The sequence below is a fragment of the Rhinolophus sinicus genome, linkage group LG04, assembly GCF_036562045.2.
Source record: "Rhinolophus sinicus isolate RSC01 linkage group LG04, ASM3656204v1, whole genome shotgun sequence".
Taxonomy (NCBI): Eukaryota; Metazoa; Chordata; class Mammalia; order Chiroptera; family Rhinolophidae; genus Rhinolophus; species Rhinolophus sinicus.
In genome coordinates this window covers 129,424,222-129,442,884 of record NC_133754.1, presented here as the reverse complement: position 1 = coordinate 129,442,884, position 18,663 = coordinate 129,424,222, and the positions used below count along the sequence as shown (strand labels likewise).

The following is an 18,663-nucleotide window of genomic DNA, read 5'->3' as shown; positions in this document are numbered from 1 at the left end:
TTCCAGAAAGATCTATTTTATATGTCACCTTTTCTAAAAATCAGGAGGGAAAATGACAAAGAAATTAAGTAACTATATCAAGTGCTGGAAGCCAGCCAGCTCTGAAAGACAGGAGACTGGAATTTTAACCCAGCTCTGTCGTAAGGAGAGCTTATGCGTAAGCTCTACTACTTTAAATAGCTGTGTGATACTAGTCAGTCTACTTAACCTGCTAGGCCTCTTTTTCCTTATCTGTAAAATTGATAAAATGGTCATACTTCCCAGATGGGGTAGACGTACTCATTTACAACTTCTAACTCCAGTGAGATTAGGCATAATGAAGCCACAAGCTACGGAGGTGGCCACTATCTGAGCACTCATCACCATTACGTGACCCCTGTGGGGATCTAAAGAGTAGATTCCACAGGAGTAGGGAGACGACCGATAAGAATTTTGGAAGGTAGAAGATGTTATGGGTTGAATTGTGTCCCCCTCCAAAAGCTATGTTGAAATCCTAAGCCCCAGTACCTTGGAATGGGACCTTATTTGGGAATAAGTTTGTTGTAGATGTAATTAGTTAAGGTGACATCACAGTGGAGAAGAGTGGGCCTTTAATCTAATCTAACTGGTAACCTTACTCATATAATAAGAGAAAAGAGACAAACAGGAAGAAGGTGGCCATGGGATGACAGAGGCAGAGGTTGGAGCAATACACCTACAAGCCACAGAATGTCAAAGATTATCATCGGCAAACCACCAGTAGCAGGAAAAGGCAAGGAAAGATTCCAGTGCATGGTTTCAGGAACAGCACGGTCATGTCGACACCTTGATTTCAGTCTTTCAGGCTTCAGAACTGTGAGATAATAAATCTCAGTGGTTTTAAGCCACTCAGTTTGTGGCACGTTGGTATGGCAGCTCTAGCACCCTAATATTAGGTAAACTGGATTTGGTGGAATAAAAACGTGTGCTCCAGGTCTCTACATCACAGCCCTGCTGCTGGCAAAACAGTGCAAAAGTCTGTTGAATTACAACAAGATTTGGAAATCATATCCAGGTTGATCAAACATTGTCAAATGAATGTCACATGCTTATTGCAAATGTACAAGCAAAAAAGATAAAGACATAAAGCATCTGTAATAGATGTCAAAGGCCAACATCTAGAAGAGCAATACTGGGAACACCAGGACTTCTCAGAAGACACTTCCATCATAGTCTTCAACATTTTAGCATAGCCTCCTACCTGAGTGAATGACTTTAGGCCCAGGGCTGCAGGATTTTTGGTTAGCTTTGGTATGCTGTCCACCATGAATAATTTCCCAGCATCCAAGTGTCTAAAGAGAAATACAGGAGAACATTTTCACTCATTTTCCAGGTAACAAAAATTAAGTCAAATAGCCTACAACCCATTTAAAAAAGAAAAAGCACAACAGTTCATTGTGGGAAGAACTCAAATGTTCCATCTTCATATTCTCTCTTTGTGTTGGGGGGGGGGGCGGTTCTCACCTTAAGTCCAATCTCATCAATGTCATTCTTATTAATGCAAAAAGTATGTACAATATTTTCTACTTTGCCATCATGAAAGAGTATCTTTATTCTCATTCTAAAAATGTTTCCTCACTACCACATACCTGATACAAGCCTGAGGTATATTCACACCACTTTCCGGATTGGAATCATAGAATATGACCATTCTGCGGCCTGTTATATCTTAAATTAATGTTATAACGATTCAATGAATTTTACTAAAAAGAAGAAAGAAGCATGCTTTTTAGGAAGGGGATTAAAGACTGCTTTAAGCCTACCTAAGCTGAAGACACTATAACATACAGGTCACTTACCCACTAATACCACTTTTGAAGGGAGGTATAAGTTTCAGACTAGAGTAAATGCTGAACTGAATTTAAGTTCATGTCTGACAAACAAATTGAACCACAGTGCTATGCACTGACACTTTTGACTCTGCAGTCCTATCACACAAACCTGCACTAACAGCCCAGGTGATGACTTTTCATAGAGATACCTGTGGTGGAAGGAGAAAAATGGAGGAGTTGTTATTGTATAGAGCAGCAACCTGTCATACGATTCTGTATCTATAAAATGTAGCTGTTTCTTAGTTATGTAGGCCACGTCAGTTTCCTTGACAACCAAATTCCGAGAAACTCCAGGTGCCTCTTTTGGAAGCTGGTCATCCACTGGAGTGATATGGATTGTCACCACCTGGAAAGAAATTATCTGTATCATTAACTTGAAATACCAGAAAGACACCAAAGAAAACATCCCAATCACCTCGTCACAGTGATTTTTGATGACTTTCAAAAACTGTCATTTATAATATACTTCCAATGAAATGATTCAGGAGCTATTAAGAACGTGAGCCAAAAATTAAACATTCTCCACCCATTTTATATTTTAAGAATGTAATTATCACAAGTCTAATTAATGCAGTCATAAGTGCTATAGAATGGGTATTTCTACATCTCCCTTCCACCAACAACCTGTACTTTCTTACCTCCCTCTACTCATTGATTCTAGAAATCTTGACATTACTTTTGGTTCCCCCCTTCTCCACCTACATATGTGTAACACACCTCCCAGGGTTTCTACTTATAAAATTCCTACAGTGACCAAATCCCCTCCCACCCCAGCAGTCATTCCTACTGTTACTGGCCGAGCTCCAGTTCTCATAATTTCTTCCTTATGTTATTGCAACAGCTTTCTGTTAGCCCTGACTCCAATAGCTAATCTAGACTTACATACTTCTAATGTTATCTTTTTTTAAATGCAAATCAAATCAGGTTATTCACCTCCTCAAAAATCTTAAGCAACCATTCAGAAGGGACAGAATTATTCAAACTCCTTAGCACGCTACCTTAGACTCGCTACAGTTTGTTTTTATTTTTGACTTTTGTAGTGACTTTTTTGCCAATATTATGTTTTTAAAATTATTTTTTACATATTTATTGTGATAAGACATATATAACCCTCCATAGTTTAGACAAGCTATTTTTCAACTTCATTTTTACTCCTTTCAACATTAATCCAACACTCTAGTTGTACACAAAGGACTAGGTTTTCAAACACGCCTCTATGCTTTGGATCATGTTGTTTCTTCAATCTGGAATGCTTTTCTCCTGCTTTCTCCGGAGTTCTTATAATTGAAGGCTCTTCTTGAAAATTTCCCCAATTTCTCAGCTGGAAGTAACTGTTCCTGAATTTTGCTTATCCCTCAACAAACATTATTTTATGGTCCTATATATTATTAGTAGTTTCCACATCAGTCTTTCCTAGACTGAAAGTTCCATAAGAGGAGGCCCATAGTATAGTACAAATCACAAGGAATTTGGTGGTGAACAGACAATTAAACTCCTGAGTGTATCACTTAGTAGCTACTGATCTTGAATAAGTCACTCAATTTTTTTAAATATCAATTTTCTTGTATATAAGTTAAGCATAACATTGGAAACCTAACGGAGTGGTTATGAGGGCCAAGTATCACTACGTAGATAAAATATCTGGGACATAGTAGGTGCTCAATAAAAATTACTTTCGTCTCTGTAGCTCTACCACAACTGGTAGGGTATTCTGCAGGTAGAAGCACATCATTGGTGTTTGCTAACTAAATGAGTCAACATGCCCTTGTAATCTTAAGCATTTTTAAAACCATACTCACAGGTTTAGATGCTGCTACAAGGCAAGGAGGATTTGCAACCAGGTTTTATCATCACATTTTCTTACAATAATCCTCAAGTGGTGTGAGAAAGCATTTATTTACTGTCTCTTAAAATGGTACATTTGCTTGGTATTGTGGGTATTCTTGCCCTGGTTTTGATTTATTTTAACAAATTTAATATTTTAATTTAATCAATTTATTTTAATAAATTTAATATTGTCACTGAAGCATTGATCAGCAATGCCAATTTTGTTTACAATAATGGTGTTCATAATACCCAATTTGAAAGCGAAGAGAATTCCTTTTTAAAGTGACGTACAAAGCAAAAACTAAAACATGGTTAAGCTTTTACTATGATATGGAAAATACTAGAACATCAGCTTGGCCACTTATAAGCTGTGTTCCCTGGGGCAAATCACTGAACTCCTTTGGGGCCAGTTTTTCTCTCTGTACAATATTGGGAACAATAACAATGGCTATTACACTGAAATGTTGTCAGGATCAAATGAGATTGCTGGTAGTACAGTGAGTACTTGGTAGGAGGTGCTCAATAAATTAATTCCCTGTCTCCATCCTTCATTACTTTTACAAAAGTGTACAGCATATTTACTACTCCATTATGAAGCATTTCAATAATTAAACACTAAAGCCAGTCATCAAAATAAAGGAACACAATGACAACCATTTTTCGAGCCTCCTGGAGTCTGTGTCACAATTTTTTTTCCAATTATAGTTTTTTGCTAATCTACAAAGTTCAGAAATTCTCTATGGGGCCCTCCCAGCCATAGTGTGGATCAGTAAGGCTCCACTTAATTGAAAAACTGGGTTTAATAAGGAAACAATAGTTATTGTGCCTTCAAAGAGACCATTTTCCATGCTAATTTATTCTCCAATGTATTCTTTGTATAAAAAGAATGTACAAGCATGCTTTTTTATACCGCGGTAGTAATTCTTGGTGGGCACATTTTTCAACATGCTTTATGATCCCCTAAGTTGATGTGTCTTTACATATTTATGCATGTTTAAACAATTACTGTGTGTGTGTGTGTGTGTGTGTGTGTGTGTGTGTGTGTGGACGAGAAAAATCCTATTTGAAGAAACTCCATAGAGAAATAAAATGTTCTCATTTTACTGAAATTTGGTTATAAAAAGACATTATTAAATACCCATTTCCAGAGAATGGAAAACTAGTGCCCAGACCAGTCACTGGGCTCTAGCTTGCTGGCTTCCCCTATATGCCTCCTGTCTACTTATTGCCATAAGCACCCACAATACAGACTTGCAGGGAATCAATCAGACTTCAGTATACAAAATGACAAAGCCTAACCTTGACCCTCAGAATCATATTCATAATATATGTGACTTTCTTGTCGACCTGGGTTCTTGATCCTTTCTCTGCCCAGAGCTTTGATTCCTGCCTGATTCTTTACCTTACATCTTCCTTTAAATTACCCAGTGTTGTTTCTCAGCCCAGGAACTTCTTCCAATGCCAGTTGTGCCCACCCCACTTTCTGGCCTGACTTCTGATAAATGCCCACCCCCTGGGTGCCTGTTCTCTCATCCTGTCACATTTCATTGCTCCCTTCCACGTCACCGACAGGACTGTGTGGCATCTGCTTCCTTTCTTACTCTGCTTCTTAGTCCTCTTTCTGCTTCTTTCTTCTATCCTTATTTTGTGCACTCCATTTTACTTCTAATGTTACTCTCTCTATTGGTTTATGACCTAAGGCTTAAGCTCTATAAAGCCCGCTACTGAGAAGGATAAAAAAGGAAATATTTTTCAAAAGCAAATTGAGTGGATGAGGCTCTATTTGGTGACAGTAATGACAACCAATATAAAAAGAGGGAGGGAGTTTCTTGCCGATACGTAGACCCCTCTTAGGTGCATCAGATATGCAGGAACATCTCTCAGTAGGAATATTCAGTTGGGAAGGATAAGAGGAGGTAAGGGGCATCCCTGCTTATATAACTTCCTTCCAGCTTTAATTATATTGTTTCTCACCTAAGGATATGCTTGGTTTCAGCCTCCATCAAAGGAAGTGTTCTAATAGCATGACCTAAACAATCCTGTGCCTTAGTTTAATCTACAGTGACTGTGGAACTTTCTGATTACAACAGCTCCCATCAAGTAATCATCTTCTCTGGACTTTTAGTTGAACAACTGAAAGTTACAAATTTTGTTGACTATTTTAAATACACTTTTATTTGTAGGCCATGACTAGATACTTGTCCAAATTGAAGATGTTATAATCAGAAAACTATATCATCATTTACATCCTTTAAAAATTGGAGTTTCAGGGCCAGCACAGTGGCTCAGGTGGTTAGAGCTCCGTGCTCCTAACTCTGAAGGCTGCCGGTTCGATTCCTACATGGGCCAGTGGGCTCTCAACCACAAAGTTGCCAGTTCAATTCCTTGAGTCCCGCAAGGGATGGTGGGCTCTGCCCCCTGCAACTAAGATTGAACATGGCACCTTGAGCTGAGCAGCCGCTGAGTTCCCGGATGGCTCAGTTGGTTGGAGCGTGTCCTCTCAACCACAAGGTTGCCGGTTTGACTCCCGCAAGGGATGGTGGGCTGTGCCCCCTGCAACTAGCAACGGCAACTGGACCTGGAGCTGAGCTGCGCCCTTCACAACTAAGACTGAAAGAACAACAACTTGAAGCTGAACAGAACCCTCCACAACTAAGATTGAAATGACAACCACTTGACTTGGAGAAAAGCCCTGGAAGTGCACACTGTTCCCCAATAAAAATCCTGTTCCCCTAAAAAAAAGAGATTTAAAAAAAAAAAAAAAAATGGAGTTTCAGTGAAGTTATCAGGATTCTACAACACAAAAATGTTTATAGCACACACACACAAAATACATGTTTTGTTCTATTTTTTAATAATTTTTTTAAATTTTTCAATTAAAGTTAATATACAGTATATTAGTGTTAGATGTAAAACATAGTGATGAGACATTTGTGTAACTTATGAGATGGTCACCTCAATAAATCTAGTCCCATCTGATACCATAGTTATTACAATATTATTGACTATAAACCTTATGCTATACTTTATATCCCCATAACTATTTTGTATCTACCAGTTTGTACTTTTCCACCCTTCACCTTTTTCACCCAGCCCACCACACCCCTCCTATCTGGTAACCCTCAAAATGTTCTCTGTATCTATGAGTTTGTTTCTGTTTTGTTTGTTTATCTTGTCCTTTAGATTCCAGATATAAGTGAAAAAAAATGAAGATAGTTTAAGGCGCCTCTGGTACAGCATCAAGTGTCCCAGAAGGTGAAGAGAGAAAGGAATCGAAAACCTATTTGAATAAATAATGACAGAAAACTTCCTTATCCTGGTGAAGAAAATAGACATATAAGTCCAAGAAATGTAGACAGTTCCAAGCAGATGAACCCAAAGTGGCCCACACCAAGACACATCATAATTAAAATGTCAAAGCTTGAAAACAAAGCAAATCTTAAAAGCATCAAGAGGAAAGCAGTTATGGTTACCTATAAGGGAGCTCCCGTAAGACTATCAGCTGATTTTTCAACAGAAACTTTGTAGGCCAGAAGGGATTGGCACAAAAAATTCAAAGTGATGAAAAGCCTGGACTTACAACCAGGTTACTCTACCTAGCAACACTATTATTTAGGATTGAAGGACAGATAAAGAGCTTCCCAGACAAGAAAGAAAAAGCCAAAGGAGTTAATCAACCCCAAACAAGTATTACAAGAAATGTTAAAGAGACTTCTTGGAGAAGAAGGAGAAGGAGAAAAAGAAGGAAAATTATAAATAATAAAATGACAATAACTGCATATCTATCAACAATTAATATAAATGTAAATGGATTAAATACTCCAATCAAAAGATAGCTAGCTGAATGGATAAGAAAACAAGACCTTTGCTTATGCTGCCTATAAGAGACTCATGTCAAATCAAAAGACACACACAGACTGAAAGTAAAGGGATGGAAAAAGATATTTCATGAAAGTGGAAATGAAAAAAAAAAAGGCTATGGCAGCAATACTTGTACCAGACAAAATAGACTTTCAAACAAAGGCTATAACAAGAGACAAAAAAGGACCCAGTAATCCCACTTCTAGATACTATCCAAAGAAACCCAAAACACAGTTTGAAGGGACATGTGCATCCATATGTTCATTGCAGCATTATTTATAGTAGTCAATATATGAAGGCAACCTGGGTGTCCCTGAATAGATGAATAGATAAGAAGAGGAGGTACATATATACAATGGAATATTACTCAGCCATCAAAAATAATGAAATCTTGCCATCTGTAACAACATGGTAGGACCTAGAGGGTATTATGCTGAGTGGAGTAACTCAGACAGAGAAAGCAAATGTCATATCTTCTCCTTCTGGGACACTTGATGTTGTACTAGAGGCCCCTTAAACTATCTTCATTTTTTTTGGATTCCTTTTTCTATTTTCTGTTCTATTTGGGTGTTTTCTGCCACCTTATCTTCTAAATCACTGATTCAATCCTCTGCTTAGTCTAATCTACTGTTGATTTCCTCTGATGTATTCTTCATTTCAGTTATTATATTCTTTATTTCTGACTGGTTCTTTTTTATGTTTTCTAGCTCCATTTTTATGTTTCCTACCTCTTTGCTGAAGCTCTCACTGAAATCACTGAACATCCTTATTACCAGTGTTTTGAACTCTATATCTTTTAGATTTCTTATCTCCAATTTGTTTAGTTCTTTTTCTGGAGCTTTGTTCTGTTCTTTCATTGGGACATGTTCCTTTGTCTCCCCATTTTGGCTGCCTCCCTGTATTTGTTTCTATGTATTAAGCAGAACTGCCATGTCTCTCAAGACAGTCTCATGTAGTATGTGTCCTACGGGGCCCTGTGACACAGTCTCCCTGGTCACCCGAGCCAGGTGCTCCATGTGTGTCCCTTTGTGTGGATTGCGTGTGTCCTCCTTATTGTAGTTGATCCTTGGTTGCTGTTTGCATATCAATAGGGAGGATTGACCCTCAGGCTGGTTGATTATAAGAACTGGCGGTGATTACAGTGGAGGAGCTATTACGCAGGGGCTGACCCTACGGATTAGGATTTACTTTAGCAGCGCTCTGGTGCCTGCCCAGTCTGCCTTTTGGGTGTGTCATCCCTCAGAGGCAGCCAGGTGGTGCTCCAGATTGGTCCAAAGGGTCTCCTGGGAGGGGCCCTGCCACAGGCCAAGTTCAGCTTCAGCCTGCACCCTGCCCAGGTTGGCAACCTGGAATGAGCCACAAAGCAATCCACAGATGGCCGCCACCTGCACTGTGCTTGAAGGGGCCTAAGAGAGGCTAAGCTGTGAACCGAGGCCAACTGCCACTAGTGCTGGTGTGACACCAGCCCATTCCGTGTCTCTGCCCCTCCTACCAGTCTCAACATGCCTTCTTCTGGATAGCCTTAAGTTGTAGGACTTCTGTGCAGCTAGACTTCAGGTCAATCTCAACGATGGCTGTTCTGTAGTTTAGTTGTAATTTTGATGTGGTCATGCGAGGAGGCAAGCAGCGCATTTACCTACTCCACCATCTTGACCAGAAATCCTTGTTCTACTTCTTTTGTTCTTATGAATACACTGATTCCTGGAAACTCTGAAGAATAAACCTTTGTACTTACTACCTCCTCATCGCACTGACTCCTCAGTTTCTACCAAATGTTTCAGTCTTCTTATTTCCTCCTATGTTCAATAAAAGTTGAAAGAACAGGAGTCCACTTGGGGCCAAGACATAGTTCTTGAGATTCTACTAAGTCTGATACCAAGGCCTGAAGACACACAGATGAATAGTTCAGGATTCTTTGAGCTCATCAGTGAGCTCAAAGTTAATCCAATAAAACAAATAATAGCCTCACATTATAGTGATTTTATATCAGATCATATAAAAATACCAGCTGACCCAGCCTGAGGGAATTGTGGAAGGGGGACATCAGAAAATGATTCCAGGAGCAGGTGATATTATGGTGTAGAGCAGCAAGTCCATAGTCTGGAAAGGAACTAAGCTAGAGCTGCCACAAATCAGAAGAGGGAGAATTTGGGGAAAATTGATGCTAGGTGGATTCTACTAAATGTGCTGCTACTGTATCAAAGGATTTTAATTGTCCTAAATTAAAAGGATCTCTTCTATTCTTAAGAGACCATGTGAGGGATTCTGATAATCTAGTCCCGAAAAGATGAAAGTTGGAAGTAAAGCAATGGCAATGGGGTGGGGAAGCAGAGACAGATGAGAGAAATTCATCCAGCAGATTTAGTAAGACTTGTTGACTAATTGGTTTTTCAGATATTGAGAAACAAAGGAGTTAGAGATGGTTTCAGAGATTCTAGTTACAGTGGTTTTGTGCAAGTTTTGAGGTAAATATACTAAATGTCTTGTGGACATGGTAAGTTTAAAATGCTAGTGAGATATACATGTGGAGATGTCAGATAGAGAGGTGGGTGCACAAGGCTGAGCTGGAGAATATTCAGGAGCCAAAAATAGGTGGTATAGGAAGACAGAGCAAATGTATACATTCTCTCTGTCTGTCAACATAGATTAAGAAAATGAAAGCAAAGAAAAATGTGATTATGATCCTTGCTTAGAAATCCATCCATCAGAAGAAGTAACCTTATCACTGATCTACAGTTTTTAGTCTGACTTATTTGCCAAGATTTAGAAATAGTTTTGTTTCAATGAAGTCACTGTGGTTTTTATTTTAGAGGGATCTGACAACTACATTGAGCTGAAATATGATATAAATAAAAATATGACCTATAAAATATATGATAGCAGAAGAGGAAAAAGAAGCCATGAGTTTTCTATTTTCAAAAAGGCATAGAGTCTGCTAAAAGTGATATGGTATTCTAGTCAGAAAGAAAACTCAGTTTGAATAGCTAAAACAGAAGGGTTAGAAATAAATCCTATTAATAGTTGCCATTTTGGATTATCAAATCAACTAAATTCTCAATCAAAAATGTAACCTAGGGGGCCGGCCCGGTGGCTCAGGCGGTTGGAGCTCCGTGCTCCTAACTCCGAAGGCTGCCGGTTCAGTTCCCACATGGGCCAGTGGGCTCTCAACCACAAGGTTGCCAGTTCAATTCCTCGAGTCCCGCAAGGGATGGTGGGCATCGCCCCCTGCAACTAGCAACGGCAACTGGACCTGGAGCTGAGCTGCGCCCTCCACAACTAAGACTGAAAGGACAACAACTTGAAGCTGAATGGCACCCTCCACAACTAAGATAGAAAGGACAACAACTTGACTTGGAAAAAAGTCCTGGAAGTACACACTGTTCCCCAATAAAGTCCTGGTCCCCTTCCCCAATTAAAAACAAACAAACAAAAAAAAAAAAAACACCTTAAAAAAATACATAGAAATAGTTATTTAAAAAAATGTAATCTAGAAATCGTGCATAATACATTGATGAAAATACGGGCCTGTTATTTGTAAAGGAGTTGATTTGTTATTCAATAAGCAGTTGAATCGAGAATTTTCTCATTCATTCTCCATTTCCTCTTAACAGGAATCACCTACTTCCTTCAGTTTCTGGGTTCTCTGACATCATTCTTCCTAATCACCCCTTTTTTGTTACCTTCATCTTTGCAAACACATGAACAGCTCAATGTCCATGTATGCATTAGCTAATGTGAATTGACTGTGAGATGAGAAGACATTATATAACCAACAGGGATACCTACTTTCAGTAGTCATTCTAGGACTGGTTCAAGATTTGCTTAGATCCCTATGCATGCTATCTTCCAAGATAATAAGTATAAACTGTCTAGGAAAAAAACTACATGTAGCAGGTCACCATTTATTTTCAGCTCTCTTTTTTCTGCTCTTACCGCCAACCACTCTCTCCTTGCAAAGAGTCTACTCCTTTATAGTTGTCCAGACCATACACTGATTCCATTTGCTGTAATTTCTTTATAGAATGCCTCCTTAAATCTATATCTGCATTCTATATATTTAAATGACATACTTGAGTGGTAGCAAAACTCCTAGTTCTTCAAAAGCAACAATAAATAATAGCTAATTTATTTATTGAGTACTTACCATGTGCCAAAAAGTTCTCAGTATTTTGTATATAACATCTTGCCCTCACAATCACACTATAAGGAAGTTGTATTATTCCATTTTAAAGATGAAAAAACTGAGGCACAGATCAACCAGTTAATTAGTGTCAAGGACAGAAGAGAAACATAGACTGTCTAACTCCAGAGCCTATACTTTAACCACTACACATAAAATGTCACCGTTTTCTTTAGTGCCATGAGGCCAAAAAATTTTGTGAGGTGTTCTGTACAAAAGGGTCCCACTGTTAAATAACCTTGGAAACACCACATTCATGGAAATTTATAGAACTCTTTAGAAAAATAAATGGAAGAGAAGTGATGTTGCAAAGAAATTGACTTAATTTTGCTTAATCTGTTGCTTCTCAGACTTTGAACACTGAAACCTATTTTCATGTAGTTTCTAATAACATCTCCCAGAACTGATATCTGTGGACAAGATTTTGGGAAAGTGTTTAGAGATGGCCTCTTACCTGTGGCACTGAGAAATTTGGAGGTTCATGGCTGTCCCACAGGACAAATTCAAAAGAATCGTCAAAGATTTCTCCACCAAAGTGACGATAGTAAATAATGCCATTAAATAGATCCCTCTGAAGGAAGCCAGGGATAGGATAACCTGTTGGGTCCATAAAACACCAAATATTTTTGTAACCATCTGCCAGGCATTGGGGTATAAAGATATAGGACTTATCTCCAAGTCTTCTCTGCTCCATTCTGCATATGTTGTATATATCCAAGGAATCTTCATTAACAGTTGTTAATCAAAGATTATAAATAATAAAGCAGAAAAATTAAAATTGCCACACCTGTCTTAAAATACGTAGAGAAATTAGCATTAGAAAAATATTTTTAAGAAACGTAGTCTTAAGGAACACTAACTACTTGATCCCTGTTTTGTTACTCCTGACTACTTTAAGACGTGGTTGTAAAATTATTCTAATAAGCAAATATCATTCATGAAATTACTTTATCAATAACCTAGAATAGGCCAAATATCTCTCTTCAAACTTATTTGTTCTATCACTGTGCTTGGCAGTCTTAATTTTTCATAGTGTAATGGTTACCTTCAGGCCCAGCTCTAGAACTTTCCAGATGCCCATCCTTGGATAGATCAACTTAGCTTCTCTACGTTTCAGGCTTCCCATCTATAAAATGGGGATACTAATTGTATCTTACCTCATAAACTTGATTTCCACCTCTGCACGAATTCTGACACAAATGATCTTACTGCCAGAACTTACCTATCAGGCCTGGCCCTGGATTCTTCATAATCTCTCCAGCCTGCGGTGGTTTTGTGATATTAAAGAAGATGTAGTCATCACTGGAGTCTATGTCTGAAGCTCTCAGCATGGACCCCTGGACCAGTATGGTCTGTCCCTCCTCCAGCTCAATAACAACATTGTTTATGAGGAACGGGGGGCTGTCATCTTTGGGCAAGATGTTGATAGGAAACTTATGGCGGATGCTATGATGGCCATCAAATATCCGGAAGACCACAAAGTCTTTGGTGGAGTCACTGTCATCATGATGATAGCGAACGACTCCAGCCTGCAGGTCAGCCACAGTGAAGAGAAATCCTTTCCCGCCTAAAGGAGAGAGCAGAGATGGCACTGATTGAACGAGGGGGTGCAAAGGCTGCACTTGTAGTGAAAGCAGCACTAGACAAGAGGGCTTTAAGGAAAGTGGTGCAGCTGAGACTTCCCTGGCCTGGAAAAATGACAGACTGTTTAGTGGGCTCTGGGCCCCCACAGACCTGGTTTTGAACACTGCCTGTAACACTTAGTAATAGCTGTGCAGACTTGGGCATGGTATTTAACGAATCTGAGATTCATTTAGAAAAAGGGAATACTAGCTACTTCTTATTCCCTAGCATGGACGAGAGAACTTAAACAATCGTAAGCCTACAATAAATGGGACTTATTCTTTAACTCGCTGTTATCATCCTACATGGTGGCACTTCTTAGAAGTGTGGTCTTGAACCACCAGCATCAGCATTATCTAGGAAGTTGTTAGAAATGCAAGTTCTCAGGCCCTAACCTAGACCTACTGAATCAGAAATTCTGGAGGTGGGGCCCAGCAATATGTGTTTTATCAAGCCTCTAGGAGGGTCCAAGGCATGCTAAAGTTTGAGAATCGCTAAAGCTTGGGTAGCAAATGGCCTAGGTTCAAAATCCCAGTTCTGCCACTTTCTAGGTATATGACCTCCAAGAAGTCAACTTCTCCAAGTCTCAGGTTCCCCATTTGGAAAGTGGGAATAATAATAGTACCTCACTTTGTAAAGTTGAATGAAATAAGATAAAGCATGTAGAATGCGTTGCACTGTATCTGGCACAAAGCAAATGCTTAATAAATATTAGCACTGTTTTCTTATCTCCTGTGGGCCCAGAATATCATAGTGTTATGGGCTACCATTCTACATTTCATTTTGCAGCATTAATAAACATTCCTCCACTCTGCATAAACTATTATAGATCTTGATGGCTGGTGCCGCATTACTCTCCCCACACCATAGGTACGTTTGTGTTGAGGATCTCATGGAATAACGATTAAACACTAGTATAATAGCACTATAAGTTACTTGCCCAATAGCCACTTTCTGCTTCTTCCTCAGCACCAGAACCCTAGTTCTATTTGGAATGGCAATATGATCATTTTCTAAAAATGATGTCCCCAGACTCCGTTGCACTTAGGGGTAGTATGTGAGATGGTAGGAGTCGTAAGTAAAAGTCACTGTATCATACTCCGGTTGTTAAAGAGAGCAAACTTAGACGGCACAACGTTTTTCATTCTCTTCCTCGAATGCAGACCAGAGCCTGGAGGTACAGGCGCCATCTTGTGACCACTGACAGAGCAGAAAAGCACTTCTGGCATCATGGATATGGAATACCTACCTACCTCTGGACAATTTGTCACATGAGGAAAAAAAATGAATTTCTAAGCCACTGTAGTTGGGTTTCCCTTACATGCAGCTGAACATCCTCCCTTCCTGATACACCCAGTCTTAAGCTGACCTCCCCCTGTCCTGGGACTAGACAAGAGAATTTGTCATTTTATTTCGGTTTCAGCATTTCCTAACCACAACTGATGATAAATAAGAGCTCTCGTTCTGCATTATTAGGCGAACTAACAGGATAATTGGATTAAATCTTCTAAGCTCATAAAGTATGGCTATTATTTTTATTAGGCCCATTAACCTTAACTACCATCCTTATAATTATAATCATAAACTCATTTTCTTTAAACTATAGTAATTGCTTCTAACATCATCATAACAAAATGATTATCAAAGTATTTTTTTAAAAAAAAACATGTTTTTTTGTTTGTTTGTTTTTCAACACATTTCTCTGAAGCAGAAAAATGAGAGGGAAATATTTTGTCTTCCGACTATAAGATAATCAGTTAAAGAGTATATGTAGAAGAAGCCCTACAAAGTATATTAGCTTTAAATAATGAGCTAAGGCACTGCTCATAAATGGTCATCCACTGATGTGAACACCCTAACACAAAAGCCAACTGTTTCAAGATCTCCACATTTTGGAGATATAACAATTCATTTAGGAATGGAGCCCAAGAAATGCTTCATAGATCTTATTAAATATGCTTTCGGAGAAAGTACGTCTTGGGTTCTTTTCTAGGTTAAAAATGTTGGTCATCACCTCTTACTGTGAGCCGTCCATGCTGCAGGCCATCCACAGTGACTAGCTGGACAGCGCGAATGTCATCATTGTCGACAATCTGAAACTGTTCCCAAGTGATGGCCCGCGACTGGCCCTCCAGGAGATTCAGACCTACAGGACAAAATAAAAATGTCCTGCAAAGTTCTATGATATGCCAACAAGCCTACTTGAAGACAAGATTAATGAATTTTAACTCACAGAACTAGCTGAAAATTGTATCTTCAAAAGCTTTTCAAGAAACTGGAATTGAGCTGTTAATTTAGTAATATTTTTACTTTCAGTACTATTACCTCCAATCTGACATCTGGTTCCTTATGACATATCCTTTAGAGACATGATAGTCCCAGAAAATAAACACCAAAGGAAAGAACAGATACTATGTTCACGGGGATCTCTAGTTCAATAAGGTCCACAAGGAGTTTTTCAAAGGCTATATCCACATATTCTGTGGGCAAAACAGAAGTTCTTTTACATATACCCTATTTCCCCGAAAATAAGACCTAGCTGGACCATCAGCTCTGATGCATCTTTTATTAAGCAAAAATTAATATAAGACCCGGTCTTATATTATTAGATAAGACCCAATCTTATATTATAATAAAATAAGACCGGGTCTTACATGAATTTTTGCTCCAAAAGATGCATTAGAGCAGACTGTTTGGCTAGGTCTTATTTTGGGGGAAACACGGTACAGTTGACCCTTGAACAACCGGGTTTGAACTGTGCAGGTCCACTTATATACAGATTTTTTTTTCAATAACTATTATGAATTTATTTTCTCTTCCTTATGATTTTTCTTAATAACGTTTTCTTTTCTCTAATTTATTGTAAGAGTACAATATGTAATACATGTATCACATACAAAATATGTGTTAATCAACTATTTATGTTATCAGTAAGGCTTCCAGTCAACAGTAGCCTATTAGTAGTTAAGTTTTGGGGGAGTCATAAGTTATACACAGATTTTTGACTACCTGGAGGGTCAGCACCCCCAACCCCCATGTGTTGTTCAAGGGTCAGCTATAATTTATGAGTTCGTAATTAGCCCAAAGCACAGAGAATGTAAAGTGGTTAAATATGCATATACAGAGCTACTGTACTAAGACAGTGCTCAATGGTGCTAGATGTAAAGTGTCTGACATTCTATAATGAGGGCTGTATTTTAGTTTAGACTCTAATAAGGAAGGGACTTTTGAACTAAAGGAATCAAAATAAAACCTTTTCCTTGGACGCAGCGCGCTGGAGGAAATCTGGGGAAAGAGAGAGCGTGCTCCTCAGAACAAGAATAAAGATTCCAGACTGAATACTCCAGTGAGAGACAGGGAGCTGTAGCATCATTGACCCTTCCCATTACCCATCAGAGCTGGGAGCCAACAGATTACAGGGAGTCTTGAAAGGGAGCAGAACTTTTTAAAGAAACAGCTGACAAAATTTAAAGACAATGTGACTTCCGGAAAAATGGCGGCGTGAGGTGAGCCTCTGTAAAGCTCCCCTGGAATTTACAACGAATCGAACAACAAAAACTCCACAAAGGACTCCCTGCACAGCAGACAGGCAAGACGAAGAGGCCCACTACTGACTGAAATCACCTACAGGTGGGAGATTCACGCGAGTGGAGGGAGGAGGAAAGGGAGAAGTGCGCGGAGACGGAGCCGCGCAGGCACAGGACGCAGACCTAGCTCAGTGCTCCCAGCTCACTGCATCCCGGAACTACCGCAGCTGCCGGAGAGGGAAGAACTCGGACTGCTAGGGCTCCGCTTATGGCCCACAGGGCTGAGGGGACAGCATATACCATGGCTGAACCCAACGCTCATGGCAGAGACCTCGGAGAAAAGACTGAGGGAAAAAGGTTGCAAACGGTGGTTTAAGCCCACACTGCCGAGCAGAGAACGGAGCCTTAGGCACTGAGACTAGCCGCCCCCTTCCACCCCTCCCAGAGCTCACCCCGCCTCCACCTGCCCGGTGCTAGAAGCGAAACAGTAGCAGTGTCAGATCAAAACAACAGAAAATTTGCTGTTTTGAGAACTGTGGGCCGCAGACACAAATTCGCAGCCCAACTGGTTCCGGCAAAGGGGAGGGAGCCGTGGAAGCAGGACCGGCTGTGGTGGTGGTTGCCGCCATTGCTCTGGGCCACCTCTCACAACTTACCCCGCCCCTGACCCCACCTATCTGGGTGGATCCCTGCAGGAGTAAACAGAACTGCTGAAACATACGGGCTCTGAATCAGGAGCTGGAAGAGCTTTGGAACATCAAAAGCTCTCCGCATACCCACCGGGACACTGCGCCCTGTGACCTAGATGAACTATTAACAGAGGAGAAGCCCATCTCCCAGGGAATCCCCCCATTGTGTGAGAAGCAGGAATAGTGCAGAGAAAACAGCACTACCATGTGGGAGAAGAAAAATAAATTGCAGTTGGAGAAATAATAAAACATTCTACCAACAAGTACTGGAAAACAAAAGAAAGACCTCGTCCTATAAACCTGTTGCAAAAGTCACTCCTGTAGATGTCTAGGAAGAGAAATAGTAAACCAGTAATCACCATGAATAACCAAGGCAACAAGATAGCTCAGAAAGAAAGTGAAAAATCTCCAGAGAAGGCACTTAAAGATACAGAAATATGTGACTTAAATGACAGAGAATTCAAGATTGCAGTTCTGAAAAAAACTCAACGAGATACAAGAAAACACAGATAGGCAGTTAAATGAACTCAGAAACTCAATCAAAGAACAGCATGAGCATTTTACGAAAGAGATTGAAATTTTAAAAAGAACCAAATAGAATTTCTGGAGATTAAGAACTCAATAGAAGAAATTAAGAATGAAATAACCAGCTTAGGTAGTAGAGTTGACCAGATGGAGGAAAGAATCAGTGACATCGAAGATAGAAACCTGGAAATGACACAGATAGAAGAAGAAAGAGACTTGAGACTTAAAAGAAATGAAAGAACTCTACAAGAACTTTCTGACTCCATCAGAAAGAGCAATATAAGACTAATGGGCATACCAGAAGGAGAAGAAAGAGAGAAGGGAACAGAGAATATATTCAAACAAATTGTCGATGAGAACTTCCCAAATTTGTGGACAGAACTGGACCCTCGAATCCAAGAAGCAAATAGAACACCTAGTTACCTCAATCCCAACAGGCCTTCTCCAAGGCACATTGTATTGAAGCTGTCTAAAATCAACGACAAAGAAAGAATCCTCAAGGCAGCCAGGGAAAAGAAGACGGTAACTTACAAAGGAAAGCCCATTAGATTATCATCAGATTTTTCAGCAGAAACTCTACA

The 18,663-nt window shown here is 39.6% G+C and overlaps 1 protein-coding gene across 12 annotated transcripts in view; it reads right to left on the bottom strand.

Moving 5' to 3' along the window:
• Nucleotides 1-18,663, bottom strand: part of FREM1 (FRAS1 related extracellular matrix 1) — a 162,190-nt gene that overhangs the window by 95,403 nt on the left and 48,124 nt on the right. For all 12 annotated transcript variants that reach the window (XM_074330373.1, XM_074330371.1, XM_074330372.1 and 9 more), the window contains exons 9-13: nucleotides 15,356-15,487; nucleotides 12,941-13,285; nucleotides 12,173-12,315; nucleotides 2,000-2,196; nucleotides 1,220-1,310 (exon numbers count right to left, since the gene is read on the bottom strand). In XM_074330373.1, coding sequence (XP_074186474.1) covers nucleotides 1,220-1,310; nucleotides 2,000-2,196; nucleotides 12,173-12,315; nucleotides 12,941-13,285; nucleotides 15,356-15,487 — 908 coding nt within the window. The remainder of the gene's footprint in view (nucleotides 1-1,219; nucleotides 1,311-1,999; nucleotides 2,197-12,172; nucleotides 12,316-12,940; nucleotides 13,286-15,355; nucleotides 15,488-18,663) is intronic.